The sequence below is a fragment of the Ogataea parapolymorpha genome, chromosome II (assembly GCF_000187245.1).
Source record: "Ogataea parapolymorpha DL-1 chromosome II, whole genome shotgun sequence".
Taxonomy (NCBI): Eukaryota; Fungi; Ascomycota; class Pichiomycetes; order Pichiales; family Pichiaceae; genus Ogataea; species Ogataea parapolymorpha.
In genome coordinates this window covers 797,410-812,992 of record NC_027865.1, presented here as the reverse complement: position 1 = coordinate 812,992, position 15,583 = coordinate 797,410, and the positions used below count along the sequence as shown (strand labels likewise).

General features: G+C 45.6%; 12 protein-coding genes across 12 annotated transcripts; 5 read left to right on the top strand and 7 right to left on the bottom strand.

Annotated features, from left to right (window-relative positions):
* Positions 1–4: 4 nt before the first annotated feature.
* Positions 5–961, bottom strand: HPODL_04974 (Carbon-nitrogen hydrolase; the record flags this gene model as incomplete). Its single annotated transcript, XM_014081333.1, has 1 exon — positions 5–961. One exon carries the CDS (start codon positions 959–961, stop codon positions 5–7), a length of 957 nt encoding a protein of 318 aa, XP_013936808.1.
* A 44-nt stretch (positions 962–1,005) lies between these two features.
* On the top strand, positions 1,006–1,779 carry HPODL_04973 (uncharacterized protein; the record flags this gene model as incomplete). Its single annotated transcript, XM_014081332.1, has 1 exon — positions 1,006–1,779. The coding sequence occupies one exon, from the start codon at positions 1,006–1,008 to the stop codon at positions 1,777–1,779; it is 774 nt and encodes a 257-aa protein (XP_013936807.1).
* An 8-nt stretch (positions 1,780–1,787) lies between these two features.
* On the bottom strand, positions 1,788–2,768 carry HPODL_04972 (uncharacterized protein; the record flags this gene model as incomplete). The annotated part of the gene is made up of 1 exon (XM_014081331.1): positions 1,788–2,768. The coding sequence occupies one exon, from the start codon at positions 2,766–2,768 to the stop codon at positions 1,788–1,790; it is 981 nt and encodes a 326-aa protein (XP_013936806.1).
* Positions 2,769–3,286: 518 nt separating this feature from the next.
* On the top strand, positions 3,287–4,171 carry HPODL_04971 (Conserved hypothetical membrane protein; the record flags this gene model as incomplete). The annotated part of the gene is made up of 1 exon (XM_014081330.1): positions 3,287–4,171. The coding sequence occupies one exon, from the start codon at positions 3,287–3,289 to the stop codon at positions 4,169–4,171; it is 885 nt and encodes a 294-aa protein (XP_013936805.1).
* Positions 4,172–4,176: 5 nt separating this feature from the next.
* HPODL_04970 (uncharacterized protein) lies at positions 4,177–5,889 on the bottom strand (the record flags this gene model as incomplete). Its single annotated transcript, XM_014081329.1, has 1 exon — positions 4,177–5,889. The coding sequence occupies one exon, from the start codon at positions 5,887–5,889 to the stop codon at positions 4,177–4,179; it is 1,713 nt and encodes a 570-aa protein (XP_013936804.1).
* Positions 5,890–5,979: 90 nt separating this feature from the next.
* On the bottom strand, positions 5,980–6,969 carry HPODL_04969 (uncharacterized protein; the record flags this gene model as incomplete). Its single annotated transcript, XM_014081328.1, has 1 exon — positions 5,980–6,969. One exon carries the CDS (start codon positions 6,967–6,969, stop codon positions 5,980–5,982), a length of 990 nt encoding a protein of 329 aa, XP_013936803.1.
* A 53-nt stretch (positions 6,970–7,022) lies between these two features.
* Positions 7,023–7,658, bottom strand: HPODL_05138 (uncharacterized protein; the record flags this gene model as incomplete). The annotated part of the gene is made up of 1 exon (XM_014081327.1): positions 7,023–7,658. One exon carries the CDS (start codon positions 7,656–7,658, stop codon positions 7,023–7,025), a length of 636 nt encoding a protein of 211 aa, XP_013936802.1.
* Positions 7,659–7,780: 122 nt separating this feature from the next.
* Positions 7,781–8,989, top strand: HPODL_04968 (Histidinol-phosphate aminotransferase; the record flags this gene model as incomplete). Its single annotated transcript, XM_014081326.1, has 1 exon — positions 7,781–8,989. The coding sequence occupies one exon, from the start codon at positions 7,781–7,783 to the stop codon at positions 8,987–8,989; it is 1,209 nt and encodes a 402-aa protein (XP_013936801.1).
* A 38-nt stretch (positions 8,990–9,027) lies between these two features.
* HPODL_04967 (Spermidine synthase) lies at positions 9,028–9,906 on the bottom strand (the record flags this gene model as incomplete). The annotated part of the gene is made up of 1 exon (XM_014081325.1): positions 9,028–9,906. The coding sequence occupies one exon, from the start codon at positions 9,904–9,906 to the stop codon at positions 9,028–9,030; it is 879 nt and encodes a 292-aa protein (XP_013936800.1).
* A 642-nt stretch (positions 9,907–10,548) lies between these two features.
* HPODL_04966 (S-adenosylmethionine decarboxylase proenzyme) lies at positions 10,549–11,742 on the top strand (the record flags this gene model as incomplete). Its single annotated transcript, XM_014081324.1, has 1 exon — positions 10,549–11,742. The coding sequence occupies one exon, from the start codon at positions 10,549–10,551 to the stop codon at positions 11,740–11,742; it is 1,194 nt and encodes a 397-aa protein (XP_013936799.1).
* Positions 11,743–12,680: 938 nt separating this feature from the next.
* Positions 12,681–13,508, top strand: HPODL_04965 (uncharacterized protein; the record flags this gene model as incomplete). The annotated part of the gene is made up of 1 exon (XM_014081323.1): positions 12,681–13,508. The coding sequence occupies one exon, from the start codon at positions 12,681–12,683 to the stop codon at positions 13,506–13,508; it is 828 nt and encodes a 275-aa protein (XP_013936798.1).
* Positions 13,509–13,588: 80 nt separating this feature from the next.
* Positions 13,589–15,166, bottom strand: HPODL_04964 (Autophagy-related protein 18; the record flags this gene model as incomplete). Its single annotated transcript, XM_014081322.1, has 1 exon — positions 13,589–15,166. One exon carries the CDS (start codon positions 15,164–15,166, stop codon positions 13,589–13,591), a length of 1,578 nt encoding a protein of 525 aa, XP_013936797.1.
* Between the last annotated feature and the right edge of the window lie 417 nt (positions 15,167–15,583).

Sequence of the window (15,583 nt, the reverse complement as noted above, 5' to 3'; positions counted from 1 at the left end):
AGCTTTAGATCTCCACGTCCCTGAGCAGCACACCTTCTACACCCTGTCCAAGCGTGCCAAACACTTCCAGGTCGACCCCGTCCTCATACACGTTACCATTGAAGCGGAAAATTGAGGATGAACCTGCATACATGAGATTTCCCTCAACGCCGGACCGGTTGCAAACTACAAGAACCATCTTCTCGTGTTTCTTGAAGAATAGTGGCTGGAATCGTATCAGCCAGTATTGAGCAGTTCGCTTGTCTGGTTTTGTGCGGTCGTAAGCCTCTTCCAATGAATTTAAGATGCTATCATTTGCGGCAGAGCTTTCGATATTGATTTCGAAGGGCAGCTGCTGCTCGAATAATTTTGTATATTTAGCTTGATCTTTCCAGTCTTCGCTCCAGCTCGTGCTCATCCATGCGGTTGGAACTAATATAAGTTGCACTTGTTTTTCTAGACAAAAGTTGGCGAACTCAAATGCCTCAAATGGTGCTTCAAACTTGTATGGGTTTAGATCCATGCATATGCCAATAGTAGATCTAATTTTGCGGTCGTTTATCACAATGTCAAAGGCTTCAAAGCCTGTAGGAGACTCTTTTGCCCCCCATACCTCGTCTGTCTTGTATAGAAATGATTTCCTGTAATTATGAACCAGGGAGCCGTCAGGGCCTATCAGCATGGCAGAATTGTATGTTGTAGATGAATGTCTTTCCGGATATCCCAAAATCGTGTGGCACTTAAGAGACTGCGAAACGTTCTTTGCAAATTCAAAAGATCTTCCCCCTCCCTGTTCCTCCAGGTACGGCTCGATCTGCTTGGGTCCGGCAAAGTTGTATCCTGTAAGAGCCATTTCGGGAAATATGATAATGTCAGGTTTTTTGCTTCGGATTTGATCAACGAGTCTCAAAGCCGTAGAAGCATTTTCCTCAAATTTCCCCAGTAATGGGTTCAATTGTATGGCTGCTATTCTCAAGCGCATTGGAGTTTTGGAAAAATATTTTTATTACCCAGAATATTTAAACCATGCCTGTGCCCGATTTAGTCTTAGATCCAGCCCTTAAACTATGGGTACTATTACCGATCTCTGTGGTGATGGTGCTGGTCGGTATTCTTCGAAGCTACATTTCTGTCTTATTGCAACCAAAGATGAAACTGCAGGACTATAAACTCGTCAGAGAACAACAGCATTTGGCAAGACTACGGACCTACAGACGCAATTACTCTGTTTTCTGGGCGAAGCAGGAACTCCAGAATAAAATCGACTTTTTCATCTCAGAATACTCTGGTACGAAGTATTTGAAGGAATTGCCTCCTAGCGACCCAAATGAAATCAAAAACCCATTAGCAGATGCCAATTCCTCGGACTTTTTGTTGCAAATGGTGAAAAACAATTTCGCCAACTACGTGCCCCAGACCTTGATCATGTGGTGGGTTAACTACTTCTTTAAGGGTTACGTGGTGATGCGTTTGCCATTTAATCTTACCGGAAATTTCAAGAGCATGTTGCAGCAAAGTATAGACACAACTGATCTGGACGTCACGTACGTCAGCGCCATTTCCTGGTACTTTGTGAACCTGCTCGGTTTGAAGAGTATTTACTCGTTGCTTCTTGATGATGGTGACATTGTGAATCAGCTTATGGCCCAGCAGCAGCAGCAACCAATGGTGCCCCCAATAGCTGGCGCAGGTCCGTCGGTCGATAAACAGTTTAAAGCAGAGCTTGAGAACCTGCAAATAGTGCCTTTCAAGAGCTGTCTTGATGGCATTGAAAGTCGGTTTGCTGAAAAATGGGAATAATGTATATTCTAAGTTGAGAGTTTCTCTATGAATGCATCTATGTGTTTTTGACCGTGGTACGAAAATTCCTTTTCGTCAACTGTGAAAGGAGAGTTTTTCAAATCTTCTATGATTCGACTAATCTCATCGGCAGACAGCGGCTTTCTAAGCGAATCAATCCACCATTGAGCTGCAAGTGGAGACTTGAATTTGCAATATAGCGAAATGATCAACTTTCTGCAGTTATCATCAAAGGGCTCAAACTTGTGTTTTCTCAAGTGGCCAATCAACGACGTTAACGTCACAGCATTGTCTATGGCTGACGGCTTCTTTGCCAGTCGTCCGTACTGCCTGATGACAGCGGAATTTATCCCGTTGACTTCGGCATCTGTGTGTTTCAGAAACTCCAGGAACCAAAAAAGTTCCTGGATGCTCAACCATGAAGTAATGTTTTGGACTAAGTTTCTGCTAATGGTGTCGGTTTGATGTTGTAATGCAAGTGCGAGCGGGGCAGCATAGGCCATGAAGACAATTCTGCGGCTGTTGAAGTCGGCATTGATGGAAAGTGCGGTGTCTTTGACAAGTTTTGAATATTTTTCAAGTACAGTTGGCGATGGAACAAGCTGACTTTCGAGCAGGTAAGCGAGCATTTGAGCAGCAAGATGAAACTTCTGATGTTCGATAGAAAACTCGAGCAAGCGTATTTGAAGCTGGGAGGTTGCGTCTCTGGGGAAGTCTCCTGAAACATCCAATTTATCCAATGTATCAATAGCTTGTTGGATGTAGTCGAAATTTTCTAACTTCATAAGCTCCTGAAACAACACGGTAGTTTCCGATTGATCTATAACCTCAAGTGTCTTCAGGCTGTATTGAACCACTTTCTGCTGTGACTCCTGGGGTAATTCTTTGCTCAAAGACAAAAGACCGCAGATTATATCAAAATGCGAGTATCTTTTCAGCTCTGTTGCTAGATGTTGTAAGATCTGATCAATTTCGTAGCTGGAGGACATATTTTGAATTATGGCACACACGTGTGGAGGGAATGTAATGGCTGGAGGAGTTTCGGGGCTCTCGATGGTGCGAAACTTCCTGCGAGACTGGCCTCCAGTGCGAGCCAGGAAAAGATCCACAAGATCTGTCTCTAGAAAATGGGGGCCTCTGGGAGTTGGTTCTTTCACATTAATCAAATCTCGATATTTTGTTGGTAACTGGTAATGTATACAGGTCTGCAGGACATCGTTCAGGCGGAATCGCACAAATGGATTTCGATACGTTTCTTTCTCCTCAAGCGATTGGAGGACTGGGATTTTTTCCGGAAGTGTTGGAGCAAACTTGGGTGGTTGCAGGTGAGTGGCAAGCTTTAGAAGCTGGTCTGCCCGTGTCAGGTCCGAAGCTGAACGGCTGCCGGTTCCTAATCGACGAATCTGCGTCCTTGACCGTGAATACATGTCGAGCGAAAAAAATTGGACGACCGACGCACCGAAAAAATTACAAGAATTACTCAGATCGACGTGAATTAATCACTGGCATGAACATATTCAGGGTTTCTGGCAAACTTTTGACAAAGTATCTGTGCCTGTTGATGGCTTGGGCCATATTGTCGACTATTGTACCTTATTGGGTTGCTAGCCCGAACGCAGGGAAGTCGCCATATGATTCCTTATACGAACTGAATCAAGCCACAGTGACAGAACATTCGCTTAGTGATGCCGACGTGATTTTTGTCACCGCTCACCCGGACGACGAGTCTATGTTCTTCAGTCCGGTCATTGTTGAGCTTTCAAAGGCTAAATACAACAATGCATTGCATTTGATCTGTTTTTCGGACGGAAACTTTGATGGGCTTGGCGAAACCAGGCAGCAAGAATTGATCCGGGCAGCCAGCATACTGGGATTCCAGACCCACAAGACACTTGACTATGTTGACAATATCCACGAAGAATGGGACACAAGTGCAATCGCGGCCACTTTGGCCAAAGAACTGAAGGAGCTACCGCTCCACAAATCAAAGCAGATTTTGGTCTCCTTCGATGAAGAAGGTGTCTCCGGACATCCAAACCACAAGTCGTTGTACTATGGTGTCCAAGATTATTCGAAGAAACACAAGCTTAGATTTTTCAAGCTCAAATCGTGGCCGGTGGCTGCCAAATATAGTGCATTCGTGATCACTAATGTTGAATTGATTGCAAGACTTTTCAAGAACTGCTCTGCAATCCATAAATATTTGCCATCATTAGTGAATTACATCCCAGACCAGGGCCAGGCCATCAAGATCTACGCAAACTTCAATTCCTGGTTTCTGAATCTGGCAACCATGACTTACGCTCATTACTCTCAAATTGTCTGGTACAGATGGCTGTGGATTTTCCTCAGCAGATATATGAATTGCAACGAGCTCGAATTAGTTATATAGCATATTTACCAAATACCAAACCCATCTTCGTCTTCATCTTCCATAATGCGCTGTTCTGCTTTTTTGACCGTCGTGTCGCGGAGATATCTCTGCTGAGACCGCTTAAGCCTCAAAAGAAGAGCATTTTCCATTCTCTGGTTCATTGAGAATTTCTTGATGAGCATCTCTGCCTCGTAGAAGTTCCTTCGTTGAACAAACTTCACACGACAAATATTGAGGTATCGCAGCAAAAGACTTTCACGATATGCGGCCTCACTAGCAGAGGTATTTTTGTGTTCATTAACGGCTAGTTCGTGAATTTGGGGAAGATCTTTCACAAGCGATTCCAAGCTGGAATATCGTAAACGAACCTTGATCATATCCTTCGATGGAGTCTCCAGCACACTCATCGCGCTCCTCCACAATAGGTCAAATATCTCATGCTGGAGCTCAAACTCTCTTTTATACTTTTCTTCATCAACCCCCTTCTCCCAAAGCTTGGTCTGAATGTCTCTGTATATGTTGGCAGTTGTCACTCCAGAAGCACGAAGCACTCCCGTCCAGTACTTCTGAGAATATCGCAGGTCCAGCTGGTATTTTTCGATCAGTTTCATACAAATAAGCAAACCTTTCATGAATTGTCCATTGTAGGTAAACGCAACAATGATTTTCTCTAATAGACCGAAAGTTGGAAAGGATGTAGAACCGCGCTCAACGCTGCCATTGGCCTTGCCGCCTATTCCCCAAATTTTGTCTATCAAGGACTGAAGGTAGTCTATTTCACCGGCACCTGCAAGACTCAGAATGATCGTTTCATAGAGGTCAGTATCTAATTGGAGCCCAGAATTGTTAAGCTCCTGTAGCAATTGTTGCACGCTGCTACCATGGTGCGGATAAACGTAGTTTTTGGGGAGTGGTTCCATTTCCGCCTCTTTGTAATGGTACCGGTTAATGCGCCAAGCTTTTTCATCCGCATGCCCAAGTATCTTGAGTTTATTCATCCACAAAGATTTCGTAAGCTGTAGATTTTCTGCTCCCTTTAATATTTTCCCTTCAATTTCAGAAATAAGCTTAATAGCAGTAAGGTATCGTAAATTGTGCGCGTGGAAATTAACCATGTTTTCGTAATCTATGGTAGACAGGTCGCAGCTTTCTTGAATTCTGCGGAAAATCTTAGAAATAGAAGAGTATATTTCCGTTTTCGTTTTCAAGACTCTGTCCAGATCAGCGTCCCTACTGATTCTCGAAATATACTGCAGTTCCAAAATATACCATTTGATAACTCTGTCCATTAAGGTTGTCAGGCGTCTCACAGCTAAGGACACTTCAAGAGGAAACAGATCTCTAATCAATAGAGTAAAACTGCTGCTCGTTGATAATCTTTTCAAGAACTCGTATAGCTCTCTGTCTTTCGGGGAATGCAGGAGATGTCTCAAACGGTTGAGATCTTTCGTGTTTGTTGCGTGTGCACTTGGCTCCAAAGACTTGGATTCCAACGACTCGTATGGACCGAGCGACGACTGCATGATGGATATCAGGTTACGCCCTGTATGCTTGAACTTCGGAAAAAGCTCAGTTTCCTGGGGTCGAAGTAACGTTAGATCGAGTCGATCCAGGTAATTCTTCAGAACGCTCATATCATCGTAGTTGACGAGGGAGACCTTCTTATCCTCACCTTTCCTGACCAATCGGAGAGCCCGCGAATAGTTGCGGACAATACCGAGTTTTCGAGGAAACATTGAGCTACTGAAAAACACTGAAAAATATTTGGTATTTTTTGGACGAAATTGCATCAAAAAACCGCGTCGGTCGACGCGTCTATTTTTTATCTAGAACTCATCGAGAACGACACCAATGTTCTGTTCCTTGGCCTTTTCGATCACGTGGGCACCGACCGAGACATCCATGATACACAGGCCAACAATCTTGGAAATGACGACCTTTGAAGCGGCCATTTTTGCCAGTTGCTCCCGACCCTTTTCGGAATCCATGTAAAGCTCCGATATCTCAATTAGGGAAGATGCCCCAATATCATTTTGGATAAATTCGCCGGCCTCTTCCAAACAATGGCCGATCGAGTCAACAAGGATTTTCGTATCTGACGATAGGGAAGCTTTGAGCAGTTCTCCCTCGATCTCGATCATCTGTGGCTTGTAGGATCCAATAGCTCCGACAAACACTTTTTCGACAGAGTTATTAACCACGTAGTCTTTGAGGATGGTAGGTTCCGTGCTTGGAATACAGGTGAATATGCATGATGCCTTTTCAAAGTAGCTTTTCAGGTCCTTGCTGCCAGTCTTTGCTGCCTGGAATTTTATCGACGGAAATTCCAACTGGAACTCGCTAGCAATTGCCTCAGCTTTATCAACAGATCTGTTGATGAAAACCACGTTATCAAAGCGTTGAGGGTACAGAATCAAAGCCAATCTCGTGTGCCATTTTCCTTGAGCACCGACTCCGACGCAAATAAGTGTTTCCTTAAATGGTCCAACAGATCCAATAGGCAAAGTTTTGACCAAAGCAAGACTGGTGCAAAGCGCAGTTCTAAAAGCAGTCAAAGTAGCAGCATTAAGAATACCAGTGGGGAAACCGACTTCCTTGTCCAATATCGTGGTCACCCCCGTAAACCCCTGTTTGGAACCTGTTAAAGCTTTCATTCCAACAGTCTCGCCGGTCGAAGCCATAAACAGATGCGTTGCATATGGAGTGGTGGTAACTATTCTCGGGGGAATCAAGGAATGGTCGTTCTGGTAGTCTATCAGAGATTTTGCAAGCACAGTCTGGAATTCCTGGATTTGTGGGACCTTCAGTCCGTACAACAGTTGTTTTATAAGCTTATCGCTGAGAATGATCATTTTTGATAAAGAAGCCACTAAAAATTCTTTTTCACCAAGATAAAATAATCGGGCTCAATTTTCCGGTTTCGTAAATATCTGATTGCAGGTGAATGCGACGCGATTTCGTAACCTTTTGAAAAGTACAGCTTTTTGGCTCCTTCGTTACTGCTGAAGACTGTGAGTGAAAGCCCTTCCAATTTGCCGAACTCTTTGGTGTATGCAGGATCCGAATTGACAAGTCCCACGATGTGGTCCAAGATCCCCAATAGCTTTGTGCCGAGTCCCAAACGTCGGTAGTTTTTCACGATCTGTAGTTCATAGATGTACAGGACATGAGATTCATTGTCTTCAACCGCTTTGATGGAAACAAACCCTACAAACTCTGTATCGTGATGAAGTAAGAGATACACCAATCCAGGATCACGCATCTCTTCTGTTTTCTCCTTTTTCCAGTGCTTTCCAAACACACGAGCCAGTGTATCACCCAAATTCTTGTTAACAAGAGACAAACATTGGCGTCGTTGAATTCTTGGGAGATTATCAACAAGTATGGGAGAAACCTTGATCTCGATGGTCTTTTGATCCTTCTCGATCGAGAGAGGCTCGTCAAAACAGCTTTGCACGATCTTGTACAGTGCCTCTCCCTCTTTTTGTTCTTGATCTTCGGGCATTTCCTGGAATCCAGACTTAACAAACTGCGCTATGTTATAGATCCAGTCCCTGCAAGTAGCAGGTCCGATTTTTCGTGGCAATACTAAAAATAAATTCTTGGATATTTTTCTGACTCACCCTTATGTTCGATATCACTAAGATTGCACGTCCCAACATCCTCAAGCTAGAGCCCTACCGCTGTGCACGAGACGATTACAAGGTCGGTATTCTTCTGGACGCCAACGAGAATACTCATGGACCCTCTGTGCCGGACCTGACCGACAACGAGACCGCTTTGGAATTGAACAGATATCCCGACCCACATCAAGAGCAGCTGAAGCAGCAGATATGCGACTTCAGAAACTCTGAGGCTTCGTTGAGTTCAGCCTCTGTGAAAATTCCTACGGTTGCTGGCCAGAAAGTGCCTCTGAATGTGTCGAATCTGTGTCTTGGTGTCGGCTCTGACGAATCCATCGATGCTCTTATCAGATGCATAGTTGCGCCGGGAAAAGAAAAAATGTTGATATGTCCGCCAACCTACGGAATGTACAGTATATGTGCGGTTGTCAACGATGTTGAGATTGTTAAGGTGCCTTTGGATCTGGAAACCTTTCAAATTCAGCCAGATCTCATTTTGGACCAGCTAGAGAAAGATCTCTCGATCAAACTGGTCTACATCACGTCTCCAGGCAACCCGACCGCTGTCCAGATAAAACCGGTGCTACTCGAGGAACTGCTTAATAAGGTGCAACAATCCACATGGAATGGATTGATCGTGGTGGACGAAGCTTACGTCGACTTCTGCGAAGTTGGCAGCTCTGTATCTGTTCTCGTCAACAAATTCCCTAATCTTGTTGTCCTTCAGACTCTGTCCAAGGCTTTTGGGCTGGCTGGTATACGTCTGGGTATTTGTTTCTCGACTCCTGAGGTTTCTCGGCTGCTCAACTCTATGAAGTACCCATACAACATCAGCAATCTGACAAGCTCCGTTGCTTTGAGAGCAACTTCGAAAGACGCTCTTGTCAAAATGCGACAAAGAGTTGACCTTATCAAAGAGCAAAGACAGATTGTTGTCGACGAGCTTGCCAAGCTACCTGGCGTGGGAAGAAATATTGGAGGCTTGGACTCCAACTTCGTTCTCATGGAAATTCTCAATAAAGAGGGCGAGCCAGATAACGAGATAGCGAACAAAGTCTACCTCACGCTTGCCGAGCAAAGAAACGTGGTGGTGAGATTTAGAGGCAAGGAGCTGGGCTGCAAGGGCTGTTTAAGAATCACCATTGGAACGAAAGAAGAAAACGAAACCCTGATCACCCAATTGAAGGAGGTGTTGCAAGAAGTTAGAAAATAATACATTCACCAGTGACGTATATAGAGCTATATAAACCGTTACTGCAGAGCCTCTCTGGCAAAATTTGGTAGCACAAATGCAGCCTTGTGGATGTCGCTGCTGTAGTACTTGTACAATTTTCTTTCAGTCTCCTCGTCGACGCTTCTCAATGGCTTCGTGACGTCAACTTTCGGGTCCTTAGAGCACACCATAAACCCAATTTGGCCCGATGGATAGGTTGGAATCGTGCAGTACGCGTACTCAGCAACAGGGAACACATCCTTACACGTCTTCTTGAGCTCCTTGATGATGTTCAAATGCAGCCAGATGCTCTCTGCCTGAGTCGAGATCACGCCCTTTTCTGTCAATGCCTCTTTCAAGAGTTGGAAGTATGGCTTTTGGAAAAGCGACTCGGCTGGTCCTTCAGGGTCCGAAGAGTCGGTGATAATCACATCGAAACAGTTCTTGTAGTCGTTAAGGAATTTGAAACCGTCCCCAATATGCACTCTGACCTTTGGATGAGCGTACGATTTGGACATCTCAGGAAGATACTTCTTGGACACCGCAATGACATCCTCGTCAATGTCACATAAAACCGCCTCTTCGACACATTCGTGCTTAACAACCTCTCTCAAAACACCGCCGTCTCCACCTCCAATGACAAGCACTTTCTTAGGGTTTGGGTGCGAGTTGAGTGCAAGATGAGCAATCATCTCCTGGTAAGAGAACTCGTCTCTCTCGGTGGCTTGAATAGCACCGTCCAAGACCAAAACGTTACCATAGTTTGAAGACTCAAAAACCAGCACGTCCTGATACTTGGATCTTTGAGAGTAGAGAATTTTGTTCACCTTCAGCGACATGGCCTCACCAGGCCACATAGTGTCACTGACTTCGGCGAACCAGCCATCTTTGATCATTGGATGAGAGAGCTCAGACATGGTGAAAAAATTGAAAAATATTTAACAGGAGCCAATTTTTATAGCATTAGGGAAGACTCTCCAAAAATTCCGATACTGCCAGTTTCAAAAGAAGATTGAGCACGGCATCTATTCCGGAAAGTAGTTCCAGGTACTATGAGTCGAAACTGAGCTACTATTGTCCCTATATATTGGTTTAGCGGATCATCTCTGAATGAGTTACCCGGCCAAGTACGAGCGCGGCAATCGCCTAGTAAATCCAAAACCAGGAATTTGAGAGTTTATCGGTGCCAGGTGTAGTTGATAGGAATAGTCACGGATGACGACGGGTGATCAAAGAGTGACTTCCGGCTCCTCCTGCTCGAGCAATCTACGCTACTTCCAGTGACTGGCGTTTCCCAGTAATTTTTCATATTAATTGGCCCCGAACATCAGCTCTCCAAGCGGTCTTATCTTCTGCGCAACCCTATGGAATACTATGGAAGCAAGAACCGCATAAATTCTGTCCTATCAAAATTTTTTTCATCATTTTTTTTCTTGTTGACAAGCTTCCACTGCTCATATGCCTAGGGAACTGGCTTTCAGATTCAACAGACCCGCCAAACCCAGATAAAAAGTAGAGCTAGTATATTCATTGTTTGGGTTTCAATTCTATTCAACGCCATGGCACCATCAATTTATTCCGAATTCATCAACCACGATCTTTCCGTTTCTTTGGATTCGACGAACGCCTTCGAGGGCCCGGAAAAACTGCTTGAGATCTGGTTTTGCGAGACTGAGGCCTCCATCGGATCGGTTTTCCGTAAGGGAACACTTCGGGATCTTCCTTTAGAAGGAATCGAAGAAATGCTGGATCTAGTCAGTTGCAAAATCCTATCCAAGATAGCAACCAAGGACATGGACGCGTATCTGCTATCCGAGTCATCCTTGTTTGTTTTTCCTCACAAAATGATTTTGAAAACTTGCGGAACTACCACTACATTGTTCTGCCTTTCGAAACTCTTGGAAATGGTGGTGGAGTACTGTGGGTATATCCACGAAAATTTCAAGTCCATCTACAAGGTCTTCTACTCGAGAAGAAGCTTCATGTTCCCGCACAAACAAAATGAGATCCATCGCAACTGGAACAATGAGCTGAAGTGGCTGAGCAAGTATTTTTCAGCCTCGAAAGCAAAATCTTACATTGTCGGAGATTTGTCCAAAGACCATTGGTATCTCTACTTGAACGGAGAGGCCGATGACAGCAGCTCCTTGCCAAAAGACACGAAAGAAATTGGGTATCCTTTGTCTCCATGCATTAGCAATGGTGCCGGCGCCTCGAATGATGAGACATTCGAGTTGCTTATGACCGAGCTGGACCCTGTGTCCAGTGACATGTTCCAGCTGTCGAAACATCAGAACGAGTGTCCCGAAATGGACCCTGTCACTCAGGATTACGGGCACTTGCTCGGTCAAAAAATGATGTCCCGTAGCGGACTAGATAAGATCTTCAATGGCTATGCGCACATTAAACATGATGCGTATGCATTTACCCCATGCGGATTCTCGTCTAACAGCATCCTGGATAATAATTACTATTATACTCTCCACATCACCCCTGAATCTGGCTGGTCATATGCATCGTTTGAGACCAATTACCCCGGCAAAGCCAGATGCGACCTGCTCAAAGAGGTGGTACAGATCCTGCGTCCGGGCAAGTTCTGTGTGGTTTACGTTGAGGAGCAGGACGGCAATAAAAATGAAGGGGTGGAGTCACTGAAAACGGCCACTGTTCCGGGTTACAAGAGAGTGGACAAGATCTTCTACGACCTCAAGTTCCACTACGGTCTACTATATTTGTACTTTGAAAAAATATAGAGCAAAAATGCAACGACACCTTGCACCTGTTGTACTGAACTAGCATTCCGGTGGGGGAACCTTGGAATCTCGCAAAAACGGATTACTCCTCGCACCAAAGTCGGTGTTTTTCCTCTCTTCTGAGCAATCAGAAACGAGTCGTGTACAGTACTAAAGTAGGCGTGTGCCATCGAAAGGGCTGACATGGTCAAAGAGTCCGCTCGCCAGAGCGCAACTTTGGCCTTATCCGCACAGCTTCTTTACAGCATCACCTATCAAAAACATACAGCTTTGCACTTTATAACGCGCACTCCAACACACTGCCCACATAATCCTACATACGTCTGCATGCAGAGAGTAAAGCCATCAAGTGCATACGCATACTTAGATTAATTCTTTCAGCAGGAAAAATAAAATAGTAAAGGTAAAAACAATCCTTCTAAAGATTGAGTCAAGCCCCATGTCGTCTGAATCTCACAATAATCCTTCTTCCACCCCGACAAACAACCAGTCGTCTACAGGGCCACAACATTCAAACGTTATCCCGTCCATCTCCTCCTCAAGCAATACACCCCAAACAGTGCCATCCCAGTACTCCCAGTACTCTGTCCCCCATTACCAGTACTCCCAATACTCGGGATACGGCCAGCCCCAATCCCAATCCACCAGACCATATGACTATTCGATGGCTAACTCGGCTTATTCTCAACCTCAGTCGACTCCGTCCGCTGCAGCACAACAACAGTACGGCTTGCCATTGTATCCAACAACACAATTCTCCTACTCTCACCACCCACAGGAGAATGATTACCACCAGCCTGGCCACCAGCAGGCCCAGCAGGCCCAGCAGGCCCAGCAGTATATGCAGCCATATTCTTCCACGTCCTACTCGAGCTATTACCCACAACAAGGTTACCAGGCACAACCCCAGGCCACGGGCACGGCTCAACAGGCTGGGTATGCCTCTTCCTTACAGAAATTACCCTTCCTCGTCGTACCCGCTGTACGGTGCGTATCCACGACCGGGGTCTACGTCCACCAGTCTGCCGCCTCCGCCAAGCACGGGAGTTAATCCGTCATCGAAGCCTAACGTGACTTCCGGCGCGTCTTCTCACTCCAGGAACAGTTCTGTGAACTATCCGCCGGTGAGTCCCTCTGTGGGCCAGATCCAGCCTCCGGGCATTCGTCCGAAAATCACAACCACCATGTGGGAAGACGAGAAAACCTTGTGCTACCAGGTTGAAGCCAACGGTGTCAGTGTTGTCCGCAGGGCTGATAACAGCATGATAAACGGCACCAAACTGCTGAACGTCGCCAAGATGACGAGAGGACGGAGAGACGGAATTCTCAAGTCGGAAAAGACCAGACACGTCGTCAAGATCGGTTCGATGCATCTGAAAGGTGTGTGGATCCCATTCGACAGAGCCCTGGCCATGGCCGAAAGAGAAGGAATTATTGATTTGCTCTATCCGTTGTTTGTCAAGGACATAGAGAAAGTGATCCAACAGGGCACGCCAACCAGCCAGGTCGGACAACTGTCGCTGTCGTCCAAGCCATCGGTTTCTTCGGGACCAACAGCGTCCTCTGCCACTTCTGGGCTTTCCGCTAACCAGTCTGGCTACTCATACGCAACCGCCTCCCAACAACCAGGATCCAACTACTACTACAATGGCTACTACGGCCAGCAACAGCCGCAATCATCATCCGTCGCCGCTCCGCAGTCCCAATATCAAACAGGGTACCAATATCCTGGGGCACCTTCAGGCCAAGGGTCTGATGAAAAATAATTGTGTGTGTACTTATTTCATTTTTGCCGTATCTAGCCCGATATCTAGTATAGATTGTATTATCACCATGGTTTGTCAGTCTAGCCAAACAGACTCTGCTGGTGTAGAAGCACGCAGTCGCCTCCCCTCTCTGGATCGAGTCCAAACTTATAAAAGAACCCTTCGCTAGTTATCACCATGATGTGCACCAATTTTTTGTTTACCAGGTCTTCAGACGTCTCAGGAATGGAGTTAGCATCATCTTTCAGATACACGCTGGGAATCAAATCGTCCCAGATCTTGCCTCCAACGCCAACAACGGTCTTGGTCTCCTTAGAGGCAGGCACTTTCAGCGATGCAAAATGCCGGTTCGGTTCCAATATAGAGGAGAACTTTGGAGGCAGATAAGTGCCCATCTTCTCTGCAGCTTTTCGACCTAGGCTTTGGGACGTGCGCCGCAGCATTCTAGCAACTGACTTCCGGGAATTGTCCACCAAAGGCTCCTTCAGTTTGTCGGTGATCGACTCCGAGCTGTGGAAAGAGCCAGCAGAAGAAGACGATCTGCCACGCTGTAACGACACTGGCACGTGTGCATCATCTTCAAGGTCTTCGTCTTCGTCTCCATCCAAGTCTTCCTCGTCTTCATTCAACTCCTCGTCCTCATCGGAACTGGTGTGCTGGTTGTGCGGATATATATCTGGCGACGTCTCCAAAGGATTCGGAGCTTGGGCTTTCGTGAGTCTGGCTTTTTTGTTAGCTGATTTTATCGTATTTGCAGCCTCCTCCTCACCCAGACGGAAAATATGAACAGTTTCTGTAGCTGAACTTGCAATCACAAATCTATTGTCAGGACTGAAAGCCAACGAGTATATTTTTGTTGGATACGTTCCTCTTCTAAATTGATACAGTTTGATACCTGTAGCCACAGAAAACACCCTTATTATGGTGCCCTTGTCGCTCGCTGTGGCAAGGAGTAAGCCGTCTTTGCTCAGGGCTATTGCCGCTAAAGATGTCCTGTGTGCCTCGATGACACTTGTTGGCTGTAGAGTTTTGGCGTCGAAAATAATCACATCTCCGTTCCTCACCGTCTGGCCGTTCGAATGTGAAGCTATTTCTGTCTGCGGGTTAGGTGCCAGCTTTTGTGGAGATGGATAAGCAAGGTAATTGTTGTCGCTTGAAGGAGACAATGCAATCAGGCCGTTCGGGTTGGGTGGAGTCTCAATGGTGTGTAGTAAGCGCATACTGTTGATATCGTAGATGTAGATTGTTTCTTCGAGTAGGACCACCAGTCGTTCACGATTGAGTTTCACAGCTAAAATGGCCCCGGGGAATGTCAGTTCGCAAATTGTCGTTTGCCTTTTGGTGTTGATGATCTTCAGTCTTCGGGGAGATAACGAATGCTGTTCGCCCATTCCTACTATCGCGAGCAGGGAGGAACTGAAAAGCATCTCCACTATTCCAATACTACCGTCAGATTTGGAATAACATTGTCCAAATGGCTCGCAATTGTAAATTTTATAACCGTTGGCATATCCTACTGACACACACGAGAAGTCCTGGTTGAAATTGGCGAAGTTTATGTTGTCGTTTTTGCGCGGTTTATGCTGGGTCACGTAACTGGCTGCCACCTCGTGGGCTGCTGTGGCGGCTTCGAATGCAAGCGGGTTTGGAGAGGCCATCTTGAGATAGTTTCCTGAGCGAGACGAATTAAAATCAAACGAAGTGGCCCAAATTGTATGGAGCAATTTGTTATAACAAATAAACTAAACGAGCCCTTGTAAAATGCGTTGTTCGCCAGAAAGACGTTTATAATTTAGATGCTATTAACATGGTGTAAGGGGGCAATATTTTTTAATTACTACTCTCCATAAGGGGAACTAGCATAGGAACTAGCATAATCTACAGTCATCTTCTGGTCTTTGATGCTCTGATACCCTATGAGTGGTCTGTTTGATCCACTTGGTCCTCTTGAGAGGCCTCAAAACCATGGTCCATCTCCCAAGTTTCTGGATCTAGTCAATGAGTTATTTGTGCCTTTAAATGATCCAGGGCAAGGGCACCTTGCAAAATATCAATCGCGGGTCACTATCGAGAAG